The sequence below is a fragment of the Mobula hypostoma genome, chromosome 11 (assembly GCF_963921235.1).
Source record: "Mobula hypostoma chromosome 11, sMobHyp1.1, whole genome shotgun sequence".
Lineage (NCBI taxonomy): Eukaryota > Metazoa > Chordata > Chondrichthyes > Myliobatiformes > Myliobatidae > Mobula > Mobula hypostoma.
This window is the reverse complement of record NC_086107.1, coordinates 4881406-4906301: the sequence shown is the minus strand read 5'-3', so window position 1 is coordinate 4906301 and position 24896 is coordinate 4881406. Positions and strand designations below refer to the sequence as shown.

Sequence of the window (24896 nt, the reverse complement as noted above, 5' to 3'; positions counted from 1 at the left end):
ATTATTCAGGAGAAGGAGTAGAGATAGCCCAGGAAATTATAGGCCAGTGAGTCTTACCTCAGTGGTTAGTAAGTTGATGGAGAAGATCCTGAGAGGCAGGATTTACGAACATTTGGAGAGGTATAATATGATTAGGAATAGTCAGCATAGCTTTGTCAAGGGCAGGTCTTGCCTTATGAGCCTGATTGAATTTTTTGAGGATGTGACTGAACATATTGATGAAGGAAGAGCAGTAGATGTAGCGTATATGGATTTCAGCACGGCATTTGATAAGGTACCCCATCGAAGGCTTACTGAGAAAGTAAGGAGGCATGTGATCTCAGGGGACATTGCTTTCTGGATCCAGAACTGCCTTGCCCACAGAAGGTAAAGAGTGGTTGTAGACGGGTCGTATTCTGCATGGAGGTTGGTGACCAGTGGTGTGCCTCAGGGATCTGTTCTGGGACCCTTACTCTTCATAATTTTTATAAATGACCTGGATGAGGAAGTGAAGGGATGGGTTCGTAAAATTGCTGATGACACAAAAGTTGGAGGTGTTGTGGATAGTGAGGACTGTCAGAGGTTACAGCGGGATATTGATAGAATGCAAAACTGGGCTGAGGAGTGGCAGATGGAGTTCAACCCAGATAAGTGTGAGGTAGTTTATTTTGGTAGATCAAATATGATATCATAATATAGTATCAATGTTAAGACACTTGGTAGTGTAGAGGATCAGAGGGATCTTGGGATACAAGTCCATAGGACACTCAAAGCTGCTGCGCAGGTTGACTCTGTGGTTAAGAAAGCATACAGTGCATTGGCCTTCATCAACCATGGGATTGGGTTTAGGAGCCAAGATGTAATGTTGCAGCTGTATAGGACCCTGGTCAGACCCCACTTGGAGTACTGTGCTCAGTTCCGGTCACCTCACTATGTTGTTCGTCCATCGTTGACGTCGATGAGGACCTCGACACCATAATGATGCGTGATTTGGATTTAAGTGAGGGAGAGTTGCACAGCGTCAGCCTCACTCTCTCTTCCCAATTCCCATCTGGATCCAGTGGCAAGACAGAGTCTAGACGGCTGGAGATGGGACTAGGCGCAGTGGATGACCAGGACGTCTTCTGTGCCTTGTCCTGCTCTACACGTTCCACGACGCTTGCAGAGACCGCCTTCTTGACCGTTGGACCTTCCATTGGTCTCATCTGCTCAGTCCGCCGGAGTCTGTCTTCACGTGCTGGGATAGAGAACTCCCTATCTCACCGAGGGTTTGAGACCCGTCGGCTACCCTCACCTGGTTTAGCCAGCTTGTCGAAGCCGTTGCCCGGGGTATGGCCGCTGTCGCATGCAAACAGCTACGGGGAGCCACAGGTGAGAGCTGAATGCCAGGTGGGGACCAAAGGTGGACTAACTGTGCTCAGTTCCGGTCGCCTCACTATAGAAAGGATGTGGAAACCATAGAAAGGGTGCAGAGGAGATTTACAAGGGTGTTGCCTGGATTGGGGAGCATGCCTTATGAGAGTAGGTTGAGTGAACTCAGCCTTAGAGAGTGACCTGATAGAGATATATAAGATGATGAGAGGCATTGATCGTGTGGATAGTCAGAGACTTTTTCCCAGGGCTGAAATGGATAGCACGAGAAGGTATAGTTTTAAGGTGCTTGGAAGTAGGTACAGAAGAGATGTCGGGATAAGTTTTTTTACGCAGAGAGGTGAGTGCGTGAATGGGCTGCCAGCGACGGTGGTGGAGGCGGATACGATAGGGTCTTTTAAGAGGCTCCTGGACAGGTACATGGAGCTTAGACAAATAGAGGGCTATTGTGCTGTAGGATTTCTATGTTCTATGGTTCTATTTACTTACTTTTAACACTTTATTTTTATGTAATTCTTTACTCTTTTCAATTGTGTAACATTGCTGTTTTTGTTGTATCTCATGCCCTGACAAACACACAACAGCAAATTCCTAATATACATACTGTATAAATATACAGGGTATGGCAAATAAATTTGATTCTTAATCTTGACCCTTGAAATAAATTAGTAATCAATACTTTCTGGCTGTCTTCACAAAAGAAGCGATAATTCCAAAGCTATAGCTAAGGATGAAGTGTGTGAAACATCATGGGAATTTCATTATCAAAGAGGAAGTATTAAGGGGCTTAATCTCTTTGTGAGTGAACAAATCATCACAAACACAAGAGATTCTACAGATGCTGGAAATCCAGAGCAACACACACAAAATGCCGGAGGAACTCAGCAGGCCAAGCAGCATCTATGGAAATGAATAAGCAGTCGACATTTCAGGCCGAGATGGATGTTGGGGAAGTTGTTGGGGACTTGAGAACCTGAGTTAAAAGGAAAGATTGAATTGGTTCGGACTTTATTCCCTGGAGCGCAGGACAACGAAGAGAGATTTGATACAGATATACAAAATTATGAGGGGTATAGATAGGGTAAATGCAAGCAGGCTTTTTCCATTGAGTTTGGGTGTGGCTAGAACTAGAGGACATACAGTATGTTAAAGGTGAAAGGTGAAGTGTTTAAGGGGAACATGAGGGGGAACTTCTTCACTCATAGGGTGGTGGTGGTGAGAGTGTGGAATGAGCAGCCAGCGCAAGTGGTGGATGTGGGTTCGTCAACAACATTGAAGAGAAATTTGGATAAGTGTATGGATGGGAAGGGTATGGAGGGTTATGGTCCAAGTGTGGGTTGAGGGGACTAGGCAAAATAACAGTCTTCCACAAACTAGATGGGCCAAATGCCCTGTTTCTGTGTTGCAGTGCTCTATGACTCAGTGTCAGGGCTGGTAGAGCCATTGCCTTGTAATTCCAGTGACCTGAGCTCTGCCGCTGACTGCGCGGAGTTTGCATGTTCCCATTGGAACCGCGTAAGCTTCCCCCATGTACTCTGTCTTCTCACACATCGAAAAGACGTACAGGCTGCTAGCATATGGGTGAAGGCTAGAATTTTGAGAGAGTTGATGGGCCGTAAGGCCTGTTTCTCAGTTCAAAGTTCAAAGAAATTTTTTAATCAAAGTGATTATATGTCACTGTATACGACGCTGAGATTCAATTTCTTGCAGGCATTTGCAGTAAATACAACGAGGCAATAGAATCAATGAAAGGCTGCAAGCACGAGATGGGCACACAACCAGTTTGCAAAAGACAACAAACTACACAAATACAAAAAGAAAGAAAAAATAATAAATAAATAAGCAATAAATATCGAGAACATGCGATGAAGAGTCCTTGGAAGTGAGTTCATTGGTTGTGGGAACAGTTCAATGTTGGGGCAAATGAAGTTGAATGAAGTTATCCCCTTTGGTTCATGAGCCTGATGGTTGAGGGGTAATAACTTCCCCAGAACCTGCTGGTGTAAATCCTGAGGCTCCCGTACCACCTCCTTGAGGGCAGCAGCAGGGAGAGAGTATGGCCTGAATGGTGGGAGTTCTCTATGATGGATGCTGCTTTCCTGTGACAGCCCTCTGTGTAAACGTTGGGCTCAGTCATATGATCTTCCATGATTCTATTTACAGCATCTGCACATCTCTGATTTTTATTTGGATCCAACATTTATTCTGTAGCAGGAAGCAAAGGGAAATGGTTAATGTTCCTCTTTATGATGGAAAGCCTGCTCCCAGCAGAATTCCAGTGGGAGCTGTACTCACTTCCTTTCTTGTTGCAGAGTAATTACTTTGATTAAGATGTAGGACAGTGAAGATCAAGAATTTTACAGTTAATATAAAAGCTTCCTCTGTAATTGACAGAGCAACACACACAGTAATACTGGAGAAATGAAGACTGACAATTAGCCTATGTGTATCGAAGACAGGTTGTGTAAATAAAGTATGCAAATAATACCGAGAACATGAGCTGACAAGTCCTTGAAAGTGCGTCTGTTGATTGTGGAATCATTTAAAAGTTGAGGTGAGTTAAGTTATCCACAACAGTTCAGGAGCCTGATAGTTGAAGTCTAAGTAATGAAACATTGCCGTAGAAAAGCAGCATCCATCATCAAAGATCCTCACCACCCAGGCCTTGCTCTTTTCTCACTGCTGCCATCAGGTAGAAGGTACAAGAGCCTCAGGACTTGCACCACCAGCTTCAAGAACAGTTACTCCCCCTTGACCATCAGACTTTTGAACAAAAGAGGATTTAATAGGCATCCATTAGTCTCACGAGACCATGGATTTGCGCCTTGGAAGGTTTCCAGAGCGCAGGCCTGGGCAAGGTTGTGTGGAAGACCAGCAGTTGCCCATGCTGCAAGTCTCCCCTCTCCACGCCACCGATGTTGTCCAAGGGAAGGGCATTAGGACCCATACAGCTTGGCACCGGTGTCATCGTGGTTAAGTGCCTTGCTCAAGGACACACACGTTGCCTCAGCCAAGGCTCGATCTAGCAACCTTCAAATCACTAGACGAACGCCTTAACCACTTGGCCACGTGCCAAAAGGAGATAGCTACATTCATTTAAGGACTCTGTTATATTGTTATTTCATGCTCATTATTTATTGCTACTTATTTATTATCTGCAGTTGCATAGTTTGTTTACAGTTTACAGATCCTGTTTACATTTACTGTTCTATAGATTTGCTAAGTATGTCCATAGAAAAAAAAATCTCAGGGTTGTATGTGGTGACATGTATGTACTCTGATAATAAATTTTACTTTGAACTTTGAACTTTAAATTTATTATCAAAATATGTATGTGTATGTCACCAAATACTACCTTGAGATTAATTTTCATGTAGGCATTTACAAGGGAAAAAGAAATACAATATAATCTATGGAAAACTGTACAAAGAAACAATGTGCAAAAGAAATATTACTGAGAACGTGAATAGTAAGGTCTTTGAAAGTGAATCACTTCAGAGTTGAGTTGAGTGATGTTACCAACGCTGGTTTAGAAGCCTGATGGTTGTAGGTAATAACTGTCCCTGAACCTGGTGGTCTCCTGAACCTCCTGCCCATGGTAGAAGCGAGAGGAGAGCACAGCCTGGATGATGGGGTCCTTGATGATGGATGCTGCTTCCTGGTGGCAGTGTTCAGTGTGTATGTGTTGCCAGAGTTAGTAGTGGTTGCAAATACAGGAGGCATTCCAGGGGCTTTTAGATAGACTCATGAAAGTGCAGAGAATGAGGGAGAAAGACCACATACAGGCAGAAAAGACTAATTTTGTTAGACGTTTAATTACTAGTTTCCTGAGTTGGACACAGCACACTGGGCAAAAGTGCTGGAGGAGCTCAGAAGGTCAGGCAGCACCTGAGGAGAGAATTTAACAGTTGATGTTTTGGGCTGAGATCCTTCATCAGGACAGCCAATGATTGATTTACAGCTAGGGGAGCATTCAGACTACAGGAATAATGAAACTGCGGGTAGCACATCTATCCCACAGCTCCAACAATCCCAACATCTGGTGTTGGGTTACCACGTTCTCACTGTGACCACATGGGTTTCCATCCAGGTTCTCTGGTTTGCCCTCAGCACCCCACCTTCCAAAGGTAGGTTCATTGGCCGCTAAAGAAGGCACAACAGCACCTCGACTTTCTTAAAGTTTGTGTAGGCTAAGCATGTCACTAAAGGCTTTGACAAATTTCTAAAGATGCACAGTTGAGAATGTCCTAACAGGCTGCATCACAGCCTGGAATGGAAAGAGCAATTCTCAGGAATGGAAAAGGCTACAAAAACTGGATACAGCCCAGTCCATCACAGGCAAAGTCCTCCCCACCAATGAACACATTTACATAGAGCAATATCAAAGAACCTGACCAACCAGAACATCTCTCTTCTCACTGCTGCCATCAGGAAGGAGGTACAGGAGCCTTGGATCCCACACCACCAGGTTCAGGAACAGTTTTAACCTACAACCATCAAGCTGTTGAACCAGTGTGGATAACTTTACTCACCTCAACACAGAACTGATTCTATGATCTACAGATTCACTTTCAATGACTCGTTAAAACTCATGCTCTCAGTATTATGTTTTATTTGCACAGTTTGTCTTCTTTTGTATATTGGTGTTTGTCTAGGTATAGGTTTTCGTAAATTCTATTGTATTTCTTTATTTTCCTGTAAATGCTTGAAAAAATCTGAATCTCAAGTAGTATATAGTAACAAATTTACTTTGAACTTTGAACTTTGATTATTATGTTGGTGAGCAGTAGGGTCTGGGATGGGTAGGTTACAAGGAAGTAGGTAGGGGAATAGATTGATAGATGGTCCTGAGAGATAGCAGAGATATATTGGGCTGAATGGACTCGCCCACATTGGAAAGGAATTTGGACAATAAAATTAGTCTGATGCTACACGAGGCTGCTAAACAAGATAAGAGCCCATGGTATTACAGGAGAGATACTAACATGGACAGAAGATTGGCCTACTGGCAGAAGGCAAAGTGCATGAATAAAGGGGGCTTTTCTGGTTGGCTGCTGGTCTGCAGGGGTTGGTGTTGGGTCTGCTACTTTTCACATTATATGTCAATGACTTGGATGACAGAATTGATGGCTTTGTGGCCAGTTTTGTGGATGATAGAAAGATAGGTGAGGGGTATGTAGTGTTGAGGAAGCAGGGTGTCTGCAGAAGGACTTGGATAAATTGGGTGAATGGGCAAAGTGGGGCAGATGGAATATAGTGTAGGGAAATGTATGGTCATGCACTTTGGTAGAAAAAATAAAGGCATAGACTATTTTATAAACAGAGAATATTCAAAAGTTAGAGGTGCAAAGGGACTTAGAGTCCTTGGGCAGGATTTTATATTGATTACATCTCCCCTCAGCCTCTGATGTTCCAGAGAAAACAATCCAAGTTTGTCCAACCTCTTTTGTAGCTCATACCCTCTAATTCAGGTGACTTCCATTGTGCACGTACCTTTCTCTGTTCTCTGTTTCTCTTCTCCCTCCCTTTGCCCCCAATCCTACATGAATCCCTTTTTATTGTTTTCTTTTGTGCTGGACTCTATCTGGAGCAAAAATTATTTCATTCTCCTTTACACTTGAGTAATGGAAATGACATTAAACCATCTCAAATCTTTATATTTTCCCCACATTGCCATGAACTACCCCCCCCCCGCCACATTCTAGCACACACCTTCTCACTATCGTGGAAAATACGAGGGGTGATTGATAAGTTCATGGCCTAAGGTAGAAGGAGTCAATTTTAGAAAACCTAGCACATTTATTTTTCAACATAGTCCCCTCCTACATGTACACACTTAGTCCAGCGGTCGCGGAGCATACGGATCCCTTCTTTGTAGAAGTTGGTGTCTTGGACCTCCAGAAAGTGGTCCACAGCAGGGGTGATTGATAAGTTTGTGGCCTAAGGTAGAAGGAGATGGGTTATACAACTCTCATTACATGCATGTGCAGTTCAACTCTTTGAGAGATCATGCAGAAAGTTTGAAGTCAATAACTCATCTCCTTGTACCTTAGGCCACGAACTTATCAATCACCCCTGCTGTGGATCACATCTGGAGGTCCAAGACGTCGACTTCTACAAAGAAGAGATCCGTATGCTCCACGACCACTGGACTAAGTGTGTAAATGTAGGAAAAATAAATGTGCTGGGTTTTCTAAAATTGACTCCTTCTACCTTGGGCCATGAACTTATCAATCACCCCATGGTGTGGACCACTTTCTGGAGGTCCAAGACACCGACTTCTACAAAGAAGGGATCCGTGTGCTCCACGACCACTGGACTAAGTGTGTAAATGTAGGAGGGGACTATGTTGAAAAATAAATGGGCTAGGTTTTCTAAAATTGACTCCTTCTACCTTAGGCCACAAACTTATCAATCACCCCTTGTAATCCCACTGCCCATACATCTTTGGGATGTGGGAGAAGAACAGAGCACCCGAGTGGAATCCACACAGGCCTTTCCCTCTCTCCCCTGCATTTCTTTCCTTTATACTTCCCTTTTTCTTTCCTGCACCCCCACCCCTCACCATTGTTTCTCTTGTTTCTGGCTTTCCCATTTTCTCCCTTTCCTCCATTTCACTCCCTACCCTACCTCCTCTCAAATCCCTCTTCCCTCCACACATTCTCTCCCCCTCATTCTGCTTCTGCCTCCCTCTCACACTGTTGTCTCAACCCTGTACTTGCCCTCCCTCCTTCCTCCCTCTCTCTTTCTCCATCTCTCCCTCCTCTCTCTCTCTTTCTCCACCTCATTCTCTCTTCCTCCCTCTAACTTTTTCTCTCTCTCCCTCTTTCTCATTCTTTCTCTCTGACCCTCTCCATCTCCATCTCTCTCTTCTCTCTCTCCCTCTCTCTCCTTCTTTCTCTCTGTCTCTCTCCAGCTCCGTCTCTCTCTTCTCTCTCCCTCTCTCTCTTCCCCTCCCCTTTTTTCCTTCTCTCCCTCTTTCCCTCTCACTCTCTCTTCCCTTCCCTTACCCCATTACCTCAACAATCCCTCCCCTCACCACGACTATTTAGTCACTCAAGGCAAAATGCAATATTCATTTGACTGACTGGAAGAATCCAGATGGATCTCTGGGGTATTTTCACTGAAAGTTGCATGGCAATGAATGATTAATGCTACACAGATTGAAATTAAAGGGCAGCTCAACCTCAATGTAGCCGAGGAGCAGGATAGCTCAGAATTCCAGTCACTCTCTATTTGTCACAAACCCAGTGAGAATACAAGCAAACTCATCAGTTTTTATTTTGGTTTTTATCTATTTTATCTCCTCATGGAAGATACATTAGTGCAGTGTCAAGCAGAAAGTAATGAAGAATTTTGCTGTTGAAGAAGACGTCACAGTACATAGTTCCCTGAAGGTGGAATCTCATGTGGATAGGGTGGTGAAGAAAGCTTTTGGTATACTGGCCTTTATAAATCAGAGCATTGAGTATAGGAGTTGAATGTAATGTTGAAATTGTACAAGGCATTGGTAAGGCCAAATTTGGAGTATTGTGTACAGTTCTGGTCACTGAATTATAGAAAAGATGTCAATAAGATTGAGAGAGTACAGAGGAGGGTTACTAAAATGTTGCCTGGGTTTCATCTCCTAAGTTACAGAGGAAGGTTGAACAAGTTGGGTCTTTATTCTTTGGAGTGTAGAAGGTTAAGGGGGGACTTGATAGAGGTATTTAAAATTATGAGGGGGATAGATAGAGTTGACATGGATAGGCTTTTTCCATTGAGAGTAGGGGAGATTCAAACAAGAGGACATGAGTTGAGAGATCAAGGACAAAAGTTTAGGGGTAACATGAGAGGGAACTTCTTTACTCAGAGAGTGGTGGCTGTGTGGAACGAGCTTCCAGCAGAAGTGGTAGAGGCAGGTTCAATGTTGTCGTTTAAAGTTAAATTGGATAGATATATGGACAGGAAAGGAATGGAGGGTTATGGGCTGAGTGCAGGTCAGTGAGACTAGGTGAGAGTAGCATTTGGCACGGACTAGAAGGGCCGAGATGGCCTGTTCCCGTGCTGTAATTGTTATATGGTTATATGGTCTAATTATCAGTCTCACATCTGGTTGTGTTAAATATTCCGATAGGCATTTCTTGCCCTTGGTAAAGGTGCCATCTAGACATGGATCGGTAAACTGTTCAAAAGGCGATGCCTCAAGAAGGCAGCGTTCATCGTTAAGGACCCCCATCACTCAGGTCATGCCCTCTTCACATTGCTGCTATCAAGGAGGAGGTCCAGGAGCCTGAAGCACACACTCAACATTTCAAACCAGCCTCTTCCCCTCCTCCATCAGATTTTTGAATAGACAATGAACCCATGTGCACTACCTCAATTTTTTTTTCTTTTTGCTCTTTTTGCACTACTTGTTTAATTTTGTATATATATATAAAATGGTTGTTCCTCATGTCTGACGATGACAGAAAACCCTTGCGAGAAAGTTTTTAAGGTGGAAAATCCATTGCACTGGGGCAGTTCCACTCTCTCAACCTTGAAAGTCCAAGTCCAGTGGTATGAACAACCATCACAAACTGGGATATTCTTCGGTTGCAGTGAGTGACCTTGATGTTTTCTGGGTCTTGTCGTGCCCTTCACTCTCCACAAATTTGTAGAACCACCTTCCTAGCCGTTGGATCTCACTGTAGCTCTCATCGGTTCAGTCGGCAGGAGCTGACTTTACATTCTTGGACAGGCATATCTCTATCTCACCGGCTGCCGGCAACCCTTGCCTGTTTTAGGCCATCCTTTGAAGCGGTGTCCGCTGTCACATGCCGATATGATCAAGAGGTCCAGCTGTTGCTCAGACCAAATATCAGAATGGGAAAGAAATGTGATCTAAATGACTTTGACCATGGAATGATTGTTGGTGCCAGACAGGGTGGTTTGAGTATCTCAGAAACTGCTGATCTCCTAGGGTTTTCATGCAAAACAGCCTCTAAAGTTCACAGAGAATGGTGAGAACAGCATCCGGTGAGCAGAAGTTCTGTTGTGAAAACACCTTGTTAATGAGAAAGGTCAGAGGAGAATGGCCAGACTGGTTCAAGCTGACAGGATGGTGACAGTAACTCAGATAACCACACATTCCAACAATGGTATGCAGAAGCACATCTGCAAATGCACAGCAGTAGCCACTGAGTGTAGATCTCGTGCAGGCTGAAGGGATTAGATTAATGTGGCATCATGTCTGGCACAGACATCGTGGGACAAAGGGCCTGTTCTTGTGCTGTACCGCTCTAGTTATCAATGCATACTGGCATTTCCAAACAATTTCGGTGATGAATATTTAATGAATGGTTAAAATCAGAGGGCAGAGTGTTACTGGGATATAATTTAAAACCTTATGCCCACAATTAAACTACAGACCTAATTCTATTGCAAGTTATCAAATCTGCCCCATTATGAAATTCATATCGCAGCCCACATCTCATCATAATGTGTATTTCATAAATGATTTATTACTGAAAGCCGAGAGCTCATTCCAAGCCTTGAGAATCCATTATAGCTTCAGCACTGTCATTTTTAAGACATTTGCTTAAAAAAAACATAAAAAGAATGAACTCATCTTCATTTAGTATAATTTCCCATCTATAATTCCCATAGTATAAATAAGAGACCTAGGGCATAGGGTAGCATAGTGATTAGCACAAAGCTTTTGCAGCTCGGGACGTTGGAGTTCAGAGTTCAATTCCACGCGCTATGTAAGCAAGTTTATACGTTCCTTCCCCATGTGTATTTAGTTTTCCTCTGAGTGCTCTGGTTTTCTCTCATAGTGCGAAGACTTACCATTTAGTTAGTTAGCTGATCATTGTCAATTGTCCTGTGATTAGGCTAGGGTTAAAATTGGTGGGTTGCTGGGCGTCACAGGTCACAGGCCTGTTCCATGCTGCATTTCTAAATAAAATAAATCAGTTAACTGGATTCTTGATAAAGGGTCTCGGCCCAAAGCGTCAACTCTTCACTCCTTTTCATAGATGATGCCTGACTTGCTGGCTTCCTCCACCAACTTGTGTGTGTTACTACAGAGACATAATTGGACCAGCCACATAAATCAGTGCAGATCAGTGTTGAATGCCCTGCGGTGAGTAACCGATCACTTGACTTTCCAAAGCCATTCCATCTTCAAAAGTGCAATAGAATACTCTGCAGAAAGTACTGGATACAGCTCAGTCCATCACAGGTAAATCCCTCCCCACCATATACTTACAAGGAGCATTGTCGCAGGAAAGCAGCATCGATCATCAAGGAACCCCACCATCCAGGCCTTGCTCTCTTCTTGCTGCTGCCATCAGGAGGTACAGGAGCCTCAGGACTCACATCACCAAGTTCAGGAAGAGTTATTACTCCTCAACCATCAGGCTTCTGAACCAGTGTAAATAACCTCACTCACCCCAACACTAAACTGAATCTACAAACTTAATGACTCCACAATTCATGTTCTCAGTTTTTATTGCTTATTTATAATTATTATTATTTCTTTTCTTTTTGTATTTGCACATTTTGTTGCCTTTTTGCACATTGGTTTTGTGTCCGGCTCTCTCGTGTGAAGGTTTTCATTGACTCTCTTGTGTTTCTTTCTATTTACTGTCAATGCCTACAAGAAGTCTCAAGCTCCTAATAAAGTATATCCACCAGTGCACTTTCTTTATGATGGGATGAAGGGCCCAGGGTAGAACTTCAGATATGATCTTACACCTTATCGTCTATCTGCACTGTGCTTTCTCTGTAGCAGTTACACATTATTCTGCATTGTTATTGTTTTACCATGTTCCACCTTAATGCATTGTGTAATGATCTGATCTGTATGAACTGGATGCTAGGCAAACTTTTCACTGTATCTCCGTACATGTGACAATAATAAACCAGTTCCACTTTTTTCTACCTAGAAGTTGATTGCAATCTGGAATGTGTGGCCTGAGGGAATGATGGAGGCAGAAACTCACATAATAATCAGTGAGTACCTGGATGAGGAATTGAAAGGTGTAGGAGGCTACAGATCAGCTTCTTGTGTAACAGACTAAAATAGAGAGGGCTTGATGGTTGGCAGATACATGGTGGTCCTATTTCTGTGCGTGATGACTCAAAAGATGAAATATTAGGATTTTAGCTTTATTTATAACATGTATACTGAAACATACCAGTGAAATGCATCATTTGTGTTAATTCAAATCAGTGAGGATTGTGCTGGGCAAATGTCACCACGCTTCTGGTGTCAACATGGCACTGCCCACGAGTCACTAACTCTAATCAATACATCAATACATCATTGGAATGTGGGAGGAAATTGGAGCATGCGGAGGAAACCCACACAGTTCCAAGGAGAATGTATAATCTTCTTACACCAAGCTGCGGGAATCGAACCCAATTGGTTATCACTGCAAAGCAGTGATAACCACTTCACTACCATGCTGCCTACTACAACTCTAAGGGGGCAGTGGGAGCACAGTTGCTTATCAACAGATCTTGAAACATTAATCATCATCATTATATTTCGTATCCTATGACATGGGCGATCGTGGTCTTCACCATGATTGTTCCTGGCAAATGTTTCTCCAGAAGTGGTTTACCATTGCCTTCTTGCAGGCAGTGTCTTTACAAGATGGGTGACCCCCAACCATTATCAATGCTCTTCAGAGATTTTCGGCCTGGCGTCAGTGGTTGCATAACCAAGACTTGTGATATGCACCAGCTGCTTATATGACCATCCACCACTTGCTCCCATGACTTCACATGGCCCTGATCGGGGGCTAAGCAGATGCTACACCTTGCCCAAGGATGACCTGCAGGCTAGCAGAGGGAAGGAACGCCTTACACCTCCTTTGTTAGAGACATATCTCCACCTCACCGCCCTATTTGAAACATTAAGGAAATCAATGGAAATGGTGTTGAGGTGAAAGATCAGGCATAGTGTGATTGAATGGGGGAGAAGATGCAATGGAATTCTGGTTGCATCTATTTTTGATGTTCCTACATTATTTTCTTTGACTTCAGTCATTGATGTGCTGTCGTGTGCTCCTCCTGTGGTGACTGGTGGCCATTTGTCAGAGCATTATGGAGTATCAGTCCAACATCTATACCAACTATCAGACTCCCATTTCCCATTTTGCCTAGACTACACTCCTGTCAACCGTCTCTATACTGACCTACAGTATACACAAAGTGTAATCTATAGTGACTAACCAACCAGAGTCACAGAGCGCTACAGCACAGAAACTGGCCCACTAGTCTATGTGAACTGTTATTCAGCCTAGTCCCATTGACCCACACATGATGAGCCCCATCTGCCCGTTGCGACTGGCTTCAAGGCGCCTCGCCTTTGCCCCTCTCCTGTCAGTAGAAACGGTTCCACCGGGCTTAGCCACAAATGAAGGCTAGGAGCTGGACTTCGTTGTCAGAGGCTATTTGAGGCACATGCTATTGGGAGCATTAATAGGTAGTGAGAGCTTGACCCCAATACCACCCCGGCTATAACAACAAGGAACCAACTGTTTAGTTTAGTTTAGATTAGATTATGAGGACACTCAGTCCTCGTTTATTGTCACTTAGAAATGCATGCATTAAAAAATGATACAATGTTCCTCCGGTGTGATATCACAGAAACACAAGATAGACCAAGTCTAAAACTGACAAAACCACGTAATTATAACATATAGTTACAACGGTGCAAAGCAATACTGTAATTTGATAAGAGCAGACCATGGGCACGGTAAAAAAAAGTCTCAAAGTCCCGATAGCCCATCATCTCATGCAGACGTTAGAAGGAAGAAACTCTCCCTGCCATGAGCTTCCAGCACCGCAAACTTGCTGATGCAGCACCCTGGAAGCACCCGACCACAGTCAGACTCTGAGTCCATCTGAAAACTTTGAGCCTCCAACCAGCCCTCCGACACTGAGCACCGAGCACCATCTTTGCCGAGCAATTCAACTGTTTATTAATGGTTTCTAATAATACAACAGTTTTGCTGCTGAACTTGTCCTAAAATGGAGGCAGTATGTTTCCAAGGAGCACTGTACATCTACATAGAGGTTTATCTCAGGAAAACAACATCCATCATCCAAGACCCCCACATTCCAGGCTATGCTCTCTTTTTACAGTTGCCACAGGGTAAGGCATAGAGGAGCATTGGGTCGCACGCCTCCTGGTTCAGGAACAGTTACTATGCCTCATCTATCAGGCTCCTGAACTAGTGTGGATAACTTCACTCACCCCAATACTGAATTGATTCCACATGCTATGGACTCACTTTTAATAACTCTGCAGCTCATGTTTTCAGTATTCATTGCTTACTTATATATTATTATTATTTACTTTCATTTTGTATGTAACATGCTGTAAGGCTAACGAAATGGCTTCTCTGTAATGTTCACTGCTGAGGTAACAGTTCCTTTGTAGCAGCAATGTTTGGGTTATGGCTGGAGATAACAGGACTATGATTATGGATGTTAGCCAATCAGGATTTTGTTGCTCTGTCTTGTGAATCTGGAAGGAGATGTTTTCCGGGCTTTTGCCGGGGAAAGATGAGGAGAGAAGACGCAAATGGAGAGATTTGGTAGACGGCCGGACGGGGGTGGACTTGGAGCAAGGGTCCAAAGGGCAGCGACGATCGGAAGAGGTCAATGGTGGATGATCGACTTATCAGTGAGCTCCAACTTTACGCAACAGACCGTTTAATAAGATTGGGCCCTTTTGTTTTGTTTCTTTATTAACCATATAGTCAACGTAAGAATTATAAAGCTTAATCGTTTAATTGCATATTATGTACTGTTTGTTATTTCGGAGTACTGATTTGTAACAGGGGACAGATCGTGCAGCATCCACCCAAACAAGATTTCTTAAGTTTTGCAGGGCCGGGGGTTATCAGCCCGTATATTAAGCCACAAGCCAAAGCGAGAGTTACATGTATTTGCAGTTTGTTGTTCTTTGTCATGTGCAGTTTTTCATCGATTTTATTGTGTTTCTTTGTACTTACAGTGAATGCCTGCATATAAATTAACTTCAGGGTTGTATATAGTGATACACGGTGCTGTATTTGTCAACATGGAGTGGAGATCGAGTTTGCAAATCTGGTGGGAGCAAAGGATGTTGAGTGGAGTGCCATGGGAAGGGTATGGAACAGGTGGCAGAGAAGGAGTGCCAGGGATGGGGAGTGGCGTGGGTGCAGGCACACCCAGGCCTGAGACACCAGGCAAGGTCATTTCATTTAAAACAATTGGTTTATTGATCATTACAGAATGTCTGTCTGGTGCTTCCCGCTCCCTACCCTCTCCCTGCCCCCTTCCTACTCTCAGTCAACAATAGAGACCCATATCAAAATCAGGTTTAACATGAGAAATGTCTTGAAATTTGTTTTTTTTTTTGCGGAAGCAGTACAGTGCAATACATAAAATTACTACAGTATTGTGCAAGTATCTTAGGCACCCTAGCTTATACACTTGCACAGTACTGTACTTTGATAGATTCTTTAGAGTTGTCGTAGCCAGGGTTGGTATTGGAGACAAGCTCACACTATCGATTAAACGCTCCCAATGGTGTGCATCTCAAATAGCCTCTGACAACCAAGTCCAGCTCCTGGCCTTCATGTGTGGCTTAGCTACTCAGCCTAGCAGAACCGTTTCTACCGACGGGAGAAGGGGCAAAGGTGGGTGACTCGTCACTTTGGGCAGTTGGGGCTCATCAGCCGTGATTGGCAGCTCAATTAGGAGAAGGAAAACCCTGATCTCAAACCTCCGCTGCCTCATGGGGAAGGCTTCTGGAGTAAAACTCAAGGAAAACTCCAGAGCTGGCGTCCCTAAGGCAGTCCTACATGGTGCATGGGAAACAGCTGCTCTCCATATTGTACTGCCCAGGCTTGCATATCTACGCAGGTAGGACACAACTTCCATGGCTGACCCTGGCCGATGGAGGCCTCATTCAATGTACTTTGAAATTTAATCATTGTCAAAAGATGCAATATTGTTTGAATGGTTTTGGCTCATCATGTCTGCCTGTGTACGGAAACAGGTGTGCTCTCAGCAAAGCAGACACCAGTGGGATTTGCGCAATAAGTATGCATTCCCTAGATCAAATCTCCGAGCCTCACAATTAACTACAGTACGTGCCAAATTTTCAATTAAATTTGTGATTAAAAGTACAGCTACAGTGGTCCACAGTGCTTGAGTTAATGACTAAAATAGCATCAACTACAGGCAAGAGTTATAGATCCATGCACAACAGAGGGAGACCTTTGCTCACTGAGCTCATGGGGAATGTATTTGTGCATGGTATTTGCTCTGTCCCTCGGGCTCTGTCTTGTTTTATCTGTGTGTTCTCTGTTGTTCTGCTGAACCCTGTGGGCATAAAATGATGGATGTGGGTTCGATTTCAACATTTAAGAGAAGTTTGGATAGGTACATGGATTGGAGGGATAGGGAGGGTCCAGGTTCAGGTTGATGGGGTCTAGTCATGGACTAGATGGGCTGAAGAGTCTGTTTATGTGCTCTATGATTCTGTGACTCTATAATTGGATGATGGTTCTAAGCAAAAGATCTTCCTCATTTTCCAGACATCTCCATTAGCCTCCTGTCGCTGGTGGTCACGGCCTGCGGCCTGGCCCTCTTCGGTGTCTCGCTCTTCGTCTCCTGGAAGCTGTGCTGGATCCCGTGGCGAGAGCGCAGTGAGTCATCCGACCACAAGGGGAGCCAACAGGATCAGCAGCCCTACACGGACAACGGGACCAATGGGCAGGAGTGCAGCGAGGACTTCACGACAGAGCCGGCCTCCTACCCAGAGTCAGCCATGAAGATCAGCCACACCTCCCCCAACATCCCTGTGGAAGCCCAGAACAAAGAGAACTGTTCCCACAATGTACGGATGCACCGGCAGATCACAGAACCCACGTCTTCCACAAGGTCAGTGGTAAAACATGTTTGGAAAGGCCAGCCGGCAAGCTTATGAGATTGAAACCATAAATATAAGTCGGTATACAAGCAGAAGCAGTGTATTGTGAGACTGTCAGGAAGGATAGGCAGATGATCGGCTACAATTGCAATTAGTGGGATGAGCTGCAATGTAACAGGGGAACAAAATTGAAAAGGGTGATGAATACAGGACTGAATGTGTTATATTTGACTGCACATTGCATACAGAATAAGGTAGCACATTTAAAGATTGGCAGCTATGATGCTGTGGGCATCACTGAGTCCTGGCTGAAAGAAGATCCAAGTTGGGAGCTTAATATCCAAGGATACACATTTTATTCGCGCAAACACAAGGAAATCTGCAGATGCTGGAATTTCAAGCAACACACATAAGAGTTGCTGGTGAACGCAGCAGGCCAGGCAGCATCTCTAAGAAGAGGTACAGTCAACGTTTCGGGCCGAGACCCTTCATCAGGACTCATGACCTGACGAAGGGTCTCGGCCCGAAACGTCGACCGTACCTCTTCCTAGGGATTCTGCCTGGCCTGCTGCGTTCACCAGCAACTTTTATGTGTGTTGGTTGATACAGATTTTATTGAAAGGATAGTCAGGTAGGTAGAGGGGGTGCGGTTGCTTTGTTGATAAAAATGAAATCAAATCCTTAGAAAGATGTGACATTGGATCAGGAGATGTAGAAACCTTGTAGGTAGAGTTAAGAAACTGCAAGGATAAAAGCCCCTGATGGGAGTTATATGCAGGCCTCTAAACAGTAGCCAGGATGTGGGATACAAATTGCAATAGAAGAGCGAAAACACGTGTCATAAGGGCAATGTCACGATAGTCATGGGGGATTTCAATATGCCGGTGAATTGGGAAAATCAGCTTGGTGCTGGATCCCAAGGGAGAGAATTTGTAGAATGCCTATGAGATGGCTTTTCAGGCTTTTGGCACTTTGATCTTCATCAGTCAGGGCTCTGAGTGTAGAGATCGGACCATTAGAGCACAAGACATAGGAGCGAAATTAGGTCAACAGCCCATCGAGTCTCCTCCACCTACATGTGAGCTAGATGCATATCCTGTACCTTTGTATTATGGTGTGTATAATACTGGTCTGAGACAGGTAAGGGAAGGCCCAAGTTCTTTTCCTCTGCCTGGATCCTGGGAAGGATTATAAACTATTTATGGTAGTGTACCAATTCATGAAGCAGGCCCTTGTGGCCCAACAGACCTACACTACCCAATTACACAAAGTGACCAATTGATTTTCTAACCCATATGTCTTTGGAACGTGGGAGGAAACCAGAGCACCCGGAGGAAACCCACGTGGTCACTGGGAGAACATACAAACTCCTCCCAGATGGCGTCAGGAATTGAACCCGCGTCACTAGCGCTGTAATAGTATTACTCTAAACATTATGCTACTGTTCCACCCCTAATTTGGTTTTTTTTTGGGTGGCATTGTAGCTTAGTGGTTAGCATAACTCTAATACAGTGGCTGTGACGTGGGTTCAATTCCTGCCACTGCCTGTCAGGATTTTGTGCATTCTTCCTGTGACCACACTGGCTACCTCCAGGTTGTTTGGTTTCATCCCACGTTTGAAGGACGTACAGGATTAGTAAGTTAATTGGTCGCATGGTTATAATTGGGAGGCACGGGCTCATTGGGTCAAAAGGGCCTGTTACCGTGCTGTATCTCTAAGTAAAATAAAACATAAATGCCAAGTGGGAAGTCAGACCAGCATAGTAATTATACAGCAAAAGTTTGCACGTTGGAGTGTGTGTTGTAGGAACAGAGGGATCTTGGAGCACAAGTACTGTACACAGTTCCGTAAAATTGATGTCATAGGTGGACGGTGGCCGGGGGTGGTAAAGAAGGCTTTTTACACTCTGGCTTTCATCAGTCAGGGCACTGAGCATAGAGGCTGGGCCATTAAACAATAAGACATAGGAGCAGAATGGCCATTCAACCCATTGACTCCGTTCTTCCATTTAATATTTGCTAATTTATTTTCCCTCTCAACCCCAATCTCCCGCCTTCTCCCCATAGCCTTTGACACCCTTACTAATCAAGAATCTATCGATCTCTGCTTTTAATAGCCTGGATTCCACAGCCATCTGTGGCAATGAATTACACAATTTTACATCCCTCTGGCTAAAGAAATTACTCATTATCTTTACTCTTTCGGGATGTCTTTCTGTGATCTCAGATCCTAGACTCTCCCACTATTGGAAACATCCCCTCCTCATCCACTATAACTAGGCCTTTCAATATTCAATAGGTTTCAATGAGATTCTCCCCCTCACCCCCATTCCTCTAAACTCCAGCGAGTCCAGGCCCAGAGCCATCAAAAACACCTCGTATGTTAACCGTACATTGCAGTTGTACAAGACATTAGTGAGACTGCTCTTAGAGTACGGTGTGCATTTTTAACCAACCTCTTGTAAGGAAAGATAGCATTCAGTTGGAAAGAGTGCAAGAGAAGATTTAGGATGGTGTTGCTGGGATTTGAGTGTTTGAGTTATTGGGAGAGGTTGGACAGCCAGGACTTTATTCCTTGAAACATACAAGACCGAGGACCAAAATTAGAGAGGTACATAAAATCACGAGGGCTATAGATGGAGTGAATACACACAGTCCTTTTCCCAGGGAAAAGGAACCAAATACTAGAAGCATAGGTGTAAGGTGTGCTACAGAAGCTACAAAGACCTCAACCCCGGGAGAAAAAGGAGAGGCTCGACTAAACCTGGGAAACCTTGAAAGACTAAACTGGGCAGATTACTCTGGTGATCTGCTGTCCAAGGGCTATGCCCCAATCAGGGTGATGGGCTTAATAAGAAGTAGAATATGTTTAATGTGAAAAGGGAAAGATTTAATAGAGACATGAATGGCAACTTCTTCACCTGTATATGGACTAAGCTGCCAGAGGAAATGTTGGAGGAAGGTACAATATCAACATTTAAAAGGTACTTGGACAGGCACATGGATAGGAAGGGTTTAGAGCAGGGGGGTACCAGCCTTTTTTTATGCCATGGACCCCTACCATTAACCAAAGGGTCTGTGGACCCCCAGGTGAGAACTCCTAGGAAGGATATGAGCCAAACATAGGAAATAGGGACTAGTTCAGATGGGCAGAGTGGCCAGCATAGATGAACTGTTCCAAAGGTTGTTGCCATGCTGTATGATTCTGTGACTATTTTATCCATTTCTAACTTGAGAATATATCAAAGACTCTGTTTTCATTGCCAATCAAGTAGAAAAATTCCAAAGGCACAAGACCCTCTGAATGAAAAAAAACGTGTCATTTTTATCTTAGATGGATGACTCAAACTTCTATTAGTGATCCTTGGTTACCTTCCCTCTCAAGGATACATCCTCTCTGCGGCCGCTCAGGATTTTATATCTTTCAATTACATCCTCTCTCACTCTCCTGATCGCTGATATTTGTAAGCCTAGTGGGTCCATCCTTTCCTCAGAAGACAACCTGCTCAACACGGCAATTTAATCCAGAAATCTGATAATAAACACATCTGTTTGCAACATAGAAACAAACCAGTCTTCTGATTTGGACTAACAACAGTTGCAGGATTTTTCAGAAATTAAAGAGTAATTTCCAGGCCACCCCACCTCCAGGCAGAAAACAATTTACAGAAGTATTATTATTTGTTTGTTAGACAATAAATATTAGCATTTAATCGGCAAAGCATATTAAAATAAATACTAGCATTGGTACCTTAAGATTATTATGGCCAGGGGAGGTTGTGGAGGTATGTCAACCCTGAACAAAGGAGGCCTCAAGAAATATTAGCATTGGAGTGGGGAAGGATGGTTGGCTCGGTAATTATTCTGTCAATCAAGTAAGGAAAAGTCTCTAATTGGCCAAGTAAGTATCAGATGACTAATTGTGAAAGAATTGAACAGCACCACAGCATGAAAAATTCCCTTCAGCCCATCTAGTCTGTGCCAAACTGTTATTCTGCTTAGTCCTATTGACCTGTCCAAGGACCATATCCCTCCCATCCATGTATTCATCCAAAATTCTCTTAAATGTTTTGTGTTAACGACTCCAAAAATCTATCCACTCAGACTAAGTACATTGAGCTTCAATGTAAAAGTTAAAGGGAAGAAGCTGCTTTCATAGAGTGGGTAAAAGAAGGGAGGTGAATTGGAAAGTAAGCCTTTATTGTAAAGAGCAATACATACAATGCTCTGGAGATTCAGCAGGTCAGGCAACACCTAGGAGCGGAATAAACAGGCAATGTTTTGGGCTGAAACCTTTCAGCAGTCCTGATGAAGAGTCTCAGTCTGAAAGGTCGACTGTTTATTTCTTTCCATAGACGTTGCCTGAGCTGCTGAGATCTTCCAACATTTTGTGTGTGTTGCTCTGGATTCCCAGCATTTGCAGAATCTCTTGTGTTTTATCACTTTATTAGGAAGGACTTTGTTGGATTCTGATGTTTTGGAGCCAAGGTTCTTTTGGAAGTCAAGGAGGTGGCATGAAACTTATTGCTTCACAATTGTTTTATTAAGTGCTAACAGTACGAATAGAATCAAAAGCTCAGAGTTACAAAGATCTAGTAGCTTAGGAAAAGCCTAAAAAGACAGTGGGCCAACATTTCCTATGCCCTACAGATAAGAAGCATTCAATTCAAATTTGTAGATAAGAGTTAATCAATCAGACAGCCCCTATTCAAATAACGTAATACCAAGAACTTTCCAGAGTTATACAGAAATGTAACCATTAGGGGGCACACTGTACAATTGCATATACATACTGTGACCACCAGGAAACATACTAAATATTTACATGTATGTGGGTAGTTAAATAAAATACAAGCAGGCATGAAGGTTGGGCTGCAAAGAAACTAAAAATGATGCCGTCTAATCCAACAGGTCTGAAATATAAGAGTAAGGAAGTCTTGCCAGAGCTGAATAGGTCTCCTCTTTAAACTCAAAGAAGGAGAAACAACACTGGATATTCCCCAGACTGCGTCCTGAGGTTGGGAGTAATGAACGGGACCGTTCCTCCTGGAAGTTAGAAGAACCATTCGGCCCATCATGTTCATTCCACCATTCCATATGACTGCTCTATTATCCCTCAACCCCATTCTCCTGCCTTTTTCCTTTCAGCTTTGATAAGACTTTAATGACCTTTGATGATAACTTTTGATCATTGCAGAGAGAAGTCTTGTTTACACGCCATCCAAACAGATCATTTCATCAGTGCATTCAGGTTGTACAGGGTAAAATAGTAACAGAATGCAGAGTAAAGTGTTGCAGTTACAGAGAGAGTGCCGAGCAGGCAGACAATAAGATGCAAGGCCATAACAAGGTAGATTATGAGGTCAATGGGTTCATTCAGAGCGTCAAACGAGCTGCCAGCAAAAGTGGTGGATATGGATTCAATTACAGTATTTCAGAGAAATTTGGATACATACATGGATGTGGGATGTTATGGAAGGGTATGGTCCTGGTGCAAGTCGATGGGACAAGTCAGAACAATAGTTAGGCACAGACTGAATGGGCTGAAGGGCCTGTTTTGGTGTTGTAGTTTTCTATGAATCTATAAAATCTACTCTTCCGTTCCATCATGGCTGATTTATTATCCCTCTCAACCTCATTCTCCTTCTTTCCCCACGTAACCTTTGATGCCCCCACTAATCAGAAACCTATCAACCTCCACTTTAAATAGATCCAATGATTTAGACTTCACAGCTGTCTGTGGCAATGACTTCCACAGATTCACCATCCTCTGGTCAAATTTCTCCCCAGTTCTGCTCTAAACAGATGTCCCTCTATTCTGAGGCTGTGCCCTCCGTTCCTAGACTCCCTCACTATAGGAAACATCCTCTCTACATCCACTTGGTCTAGACCTTTTAATATTCAATAGGTTTCAATGAAATACCCCCTCATTCTTCTAAGCTCTAGCAAGTATAGGCTCAGAGCCATCAAATTATCCTCATATGTTAACCTTTTCATTCCCGGAATTATTCTCACGAACATCCTCTAATGCCAGCACTTCTTTTAGACCATAAGACCATAAGATATAGGAGCAGAAGTAGGCCATTCGGCCCATCGAATCTGCTCCACCATTCAATCATGAGCTGATCCAATTCTTCCAGTCATATTCACCCCATACCCTTTGATGCCCTGGCAAATCAAGAACCTATCTATCTCTGCCTTAGATACACCCAGTGACTTGGCCTCCGCAGTGGGTTGTGGCAACAATTTCCACAGACTTACTACCCTCTGACTAAAGTAATTTCTCCACATCTCAGTTCTAAATGGACGCCCTTCAATCCTGAAGTTGTGCCCTCTTGTCCTAGAATCCCCCACCATGGGAAATAACTTTGCCATATCTAATCTGTTCAGGCCTTTTAACATTCAGAATGTTTCTATGAGATCCCCCCTCATTCTCCTGAACTCCAGGGAATACAGCCCAAGAGCTATCAGACATTCCTCATATGGCAGCCCTTTCATTCCTAGAATCATTCCTGTGAATATTCTCTGAAACCTCTCCAATGACAGTTTATCCTTTCTAAAATAAGAAGCCCAAAACTGCGCAAAATACTCCGTGTGGTCTTGCAAGTGCCTTATAGAGCCTCAACATCACATCCCTGCTCTTATATTCTGTGCCTCTAGAAATGAATGCCAACACTGCATTCGCCTTCTTCACAACCAACTCAGCCTGGAGGTTAAACTTTACGGTATCTTGCACAAGGACTCCTAAGTCCTTTTGCATCTCTGCATTTTGAATTCTCTCCCCATCTAAATAATACTGCCCATTTATTTCTCCCACCAAAGTTCATGACCATACACTTTCTAAAATTGTATTTCATTTACCACTTCTTTGCCCATTCTCCTGAACTATCTAAGTCTCTCTTCAGGCTCTCTGTTTCCTTTTCTTAGATAAGGGGCCCAAAACTACTCACTACATGCTCATTCCCCTCCCCCAATCTCTCACTCGCTACTGTGCTACACAACCAAGAGTTCACAATTCCCTATGAATTTACTATCCCCTACTACATTTTTAACTGAAAGATGTTGTTTTGTGGTTTCAGGCACAACTCGATAAGAAGACAGTTAAACCTCTCCAACCCAGACTTTGACATCCAACAGTGCCAAAGGCAGGAGAGACCCATGGACATTGGGCGAATCAAACCTGAGTTGTACAAACAGAGGTCGGTGGACACAGATGACGGGCGAAGGAACAACGAGACCTGTGGCAAACTTAACTTCACATTGAAGTACGACTGCGACTTGGAACAGCTGATAGTCAAAGTCCACAAGGCAGTCAATCTGCCGGCCAAGGACTTCTCGGGCACATCTGACCCTTATGTGAAGATATACCTGCTGCCCGACCGCAAAACCAAACACCAGACCAAGGTCCACCGCAAAACCCTCAACCCCATCTTCAACGAAGCCTTCCTCTTCCCCGTCCCCTACAATGAGCTGGCCAACCGCAAACTCCACTTCAGCGTCTACGACTTTGACAGGTTCTCCCGCCATGACGTGATTGGTCAAGTGGCTGTGGACAACTTCCTTGAGCTATCTGACTTCCCTCGGGAGACGGTGCTATGGAAGGATATTCAGCATGTCACTTCGGTAAGTGAGAGCTTTCCAGACC

The 24896-nt window shown here is 43.8% G+C and overlaps 1 protein-coding gene across 1 annotated transcript in view; it reads left to right on the top strand.

Annotated features, from left to right (window-relative positions):
• The window catches only part of syt9b (synaptotagmin IXb), a 143679-nt gene that overhangs the window by 63662 nt on the left and 55121 nt on the right, over window positions 1-24896 (top strand). The window contains exons 2-3 of the mRNA XM_063063116.1: window positions 16917-17262; window positions 24331-24874. Coding sequence (XP_062919186.1) covers window positions 16917-17262; window positions 24331-24874 — 890 coding nt within the window. The remainder of the gene's footprint in view (window positions 1-16916; window positions 17263-24330; window positions 24875-24896) is intronic.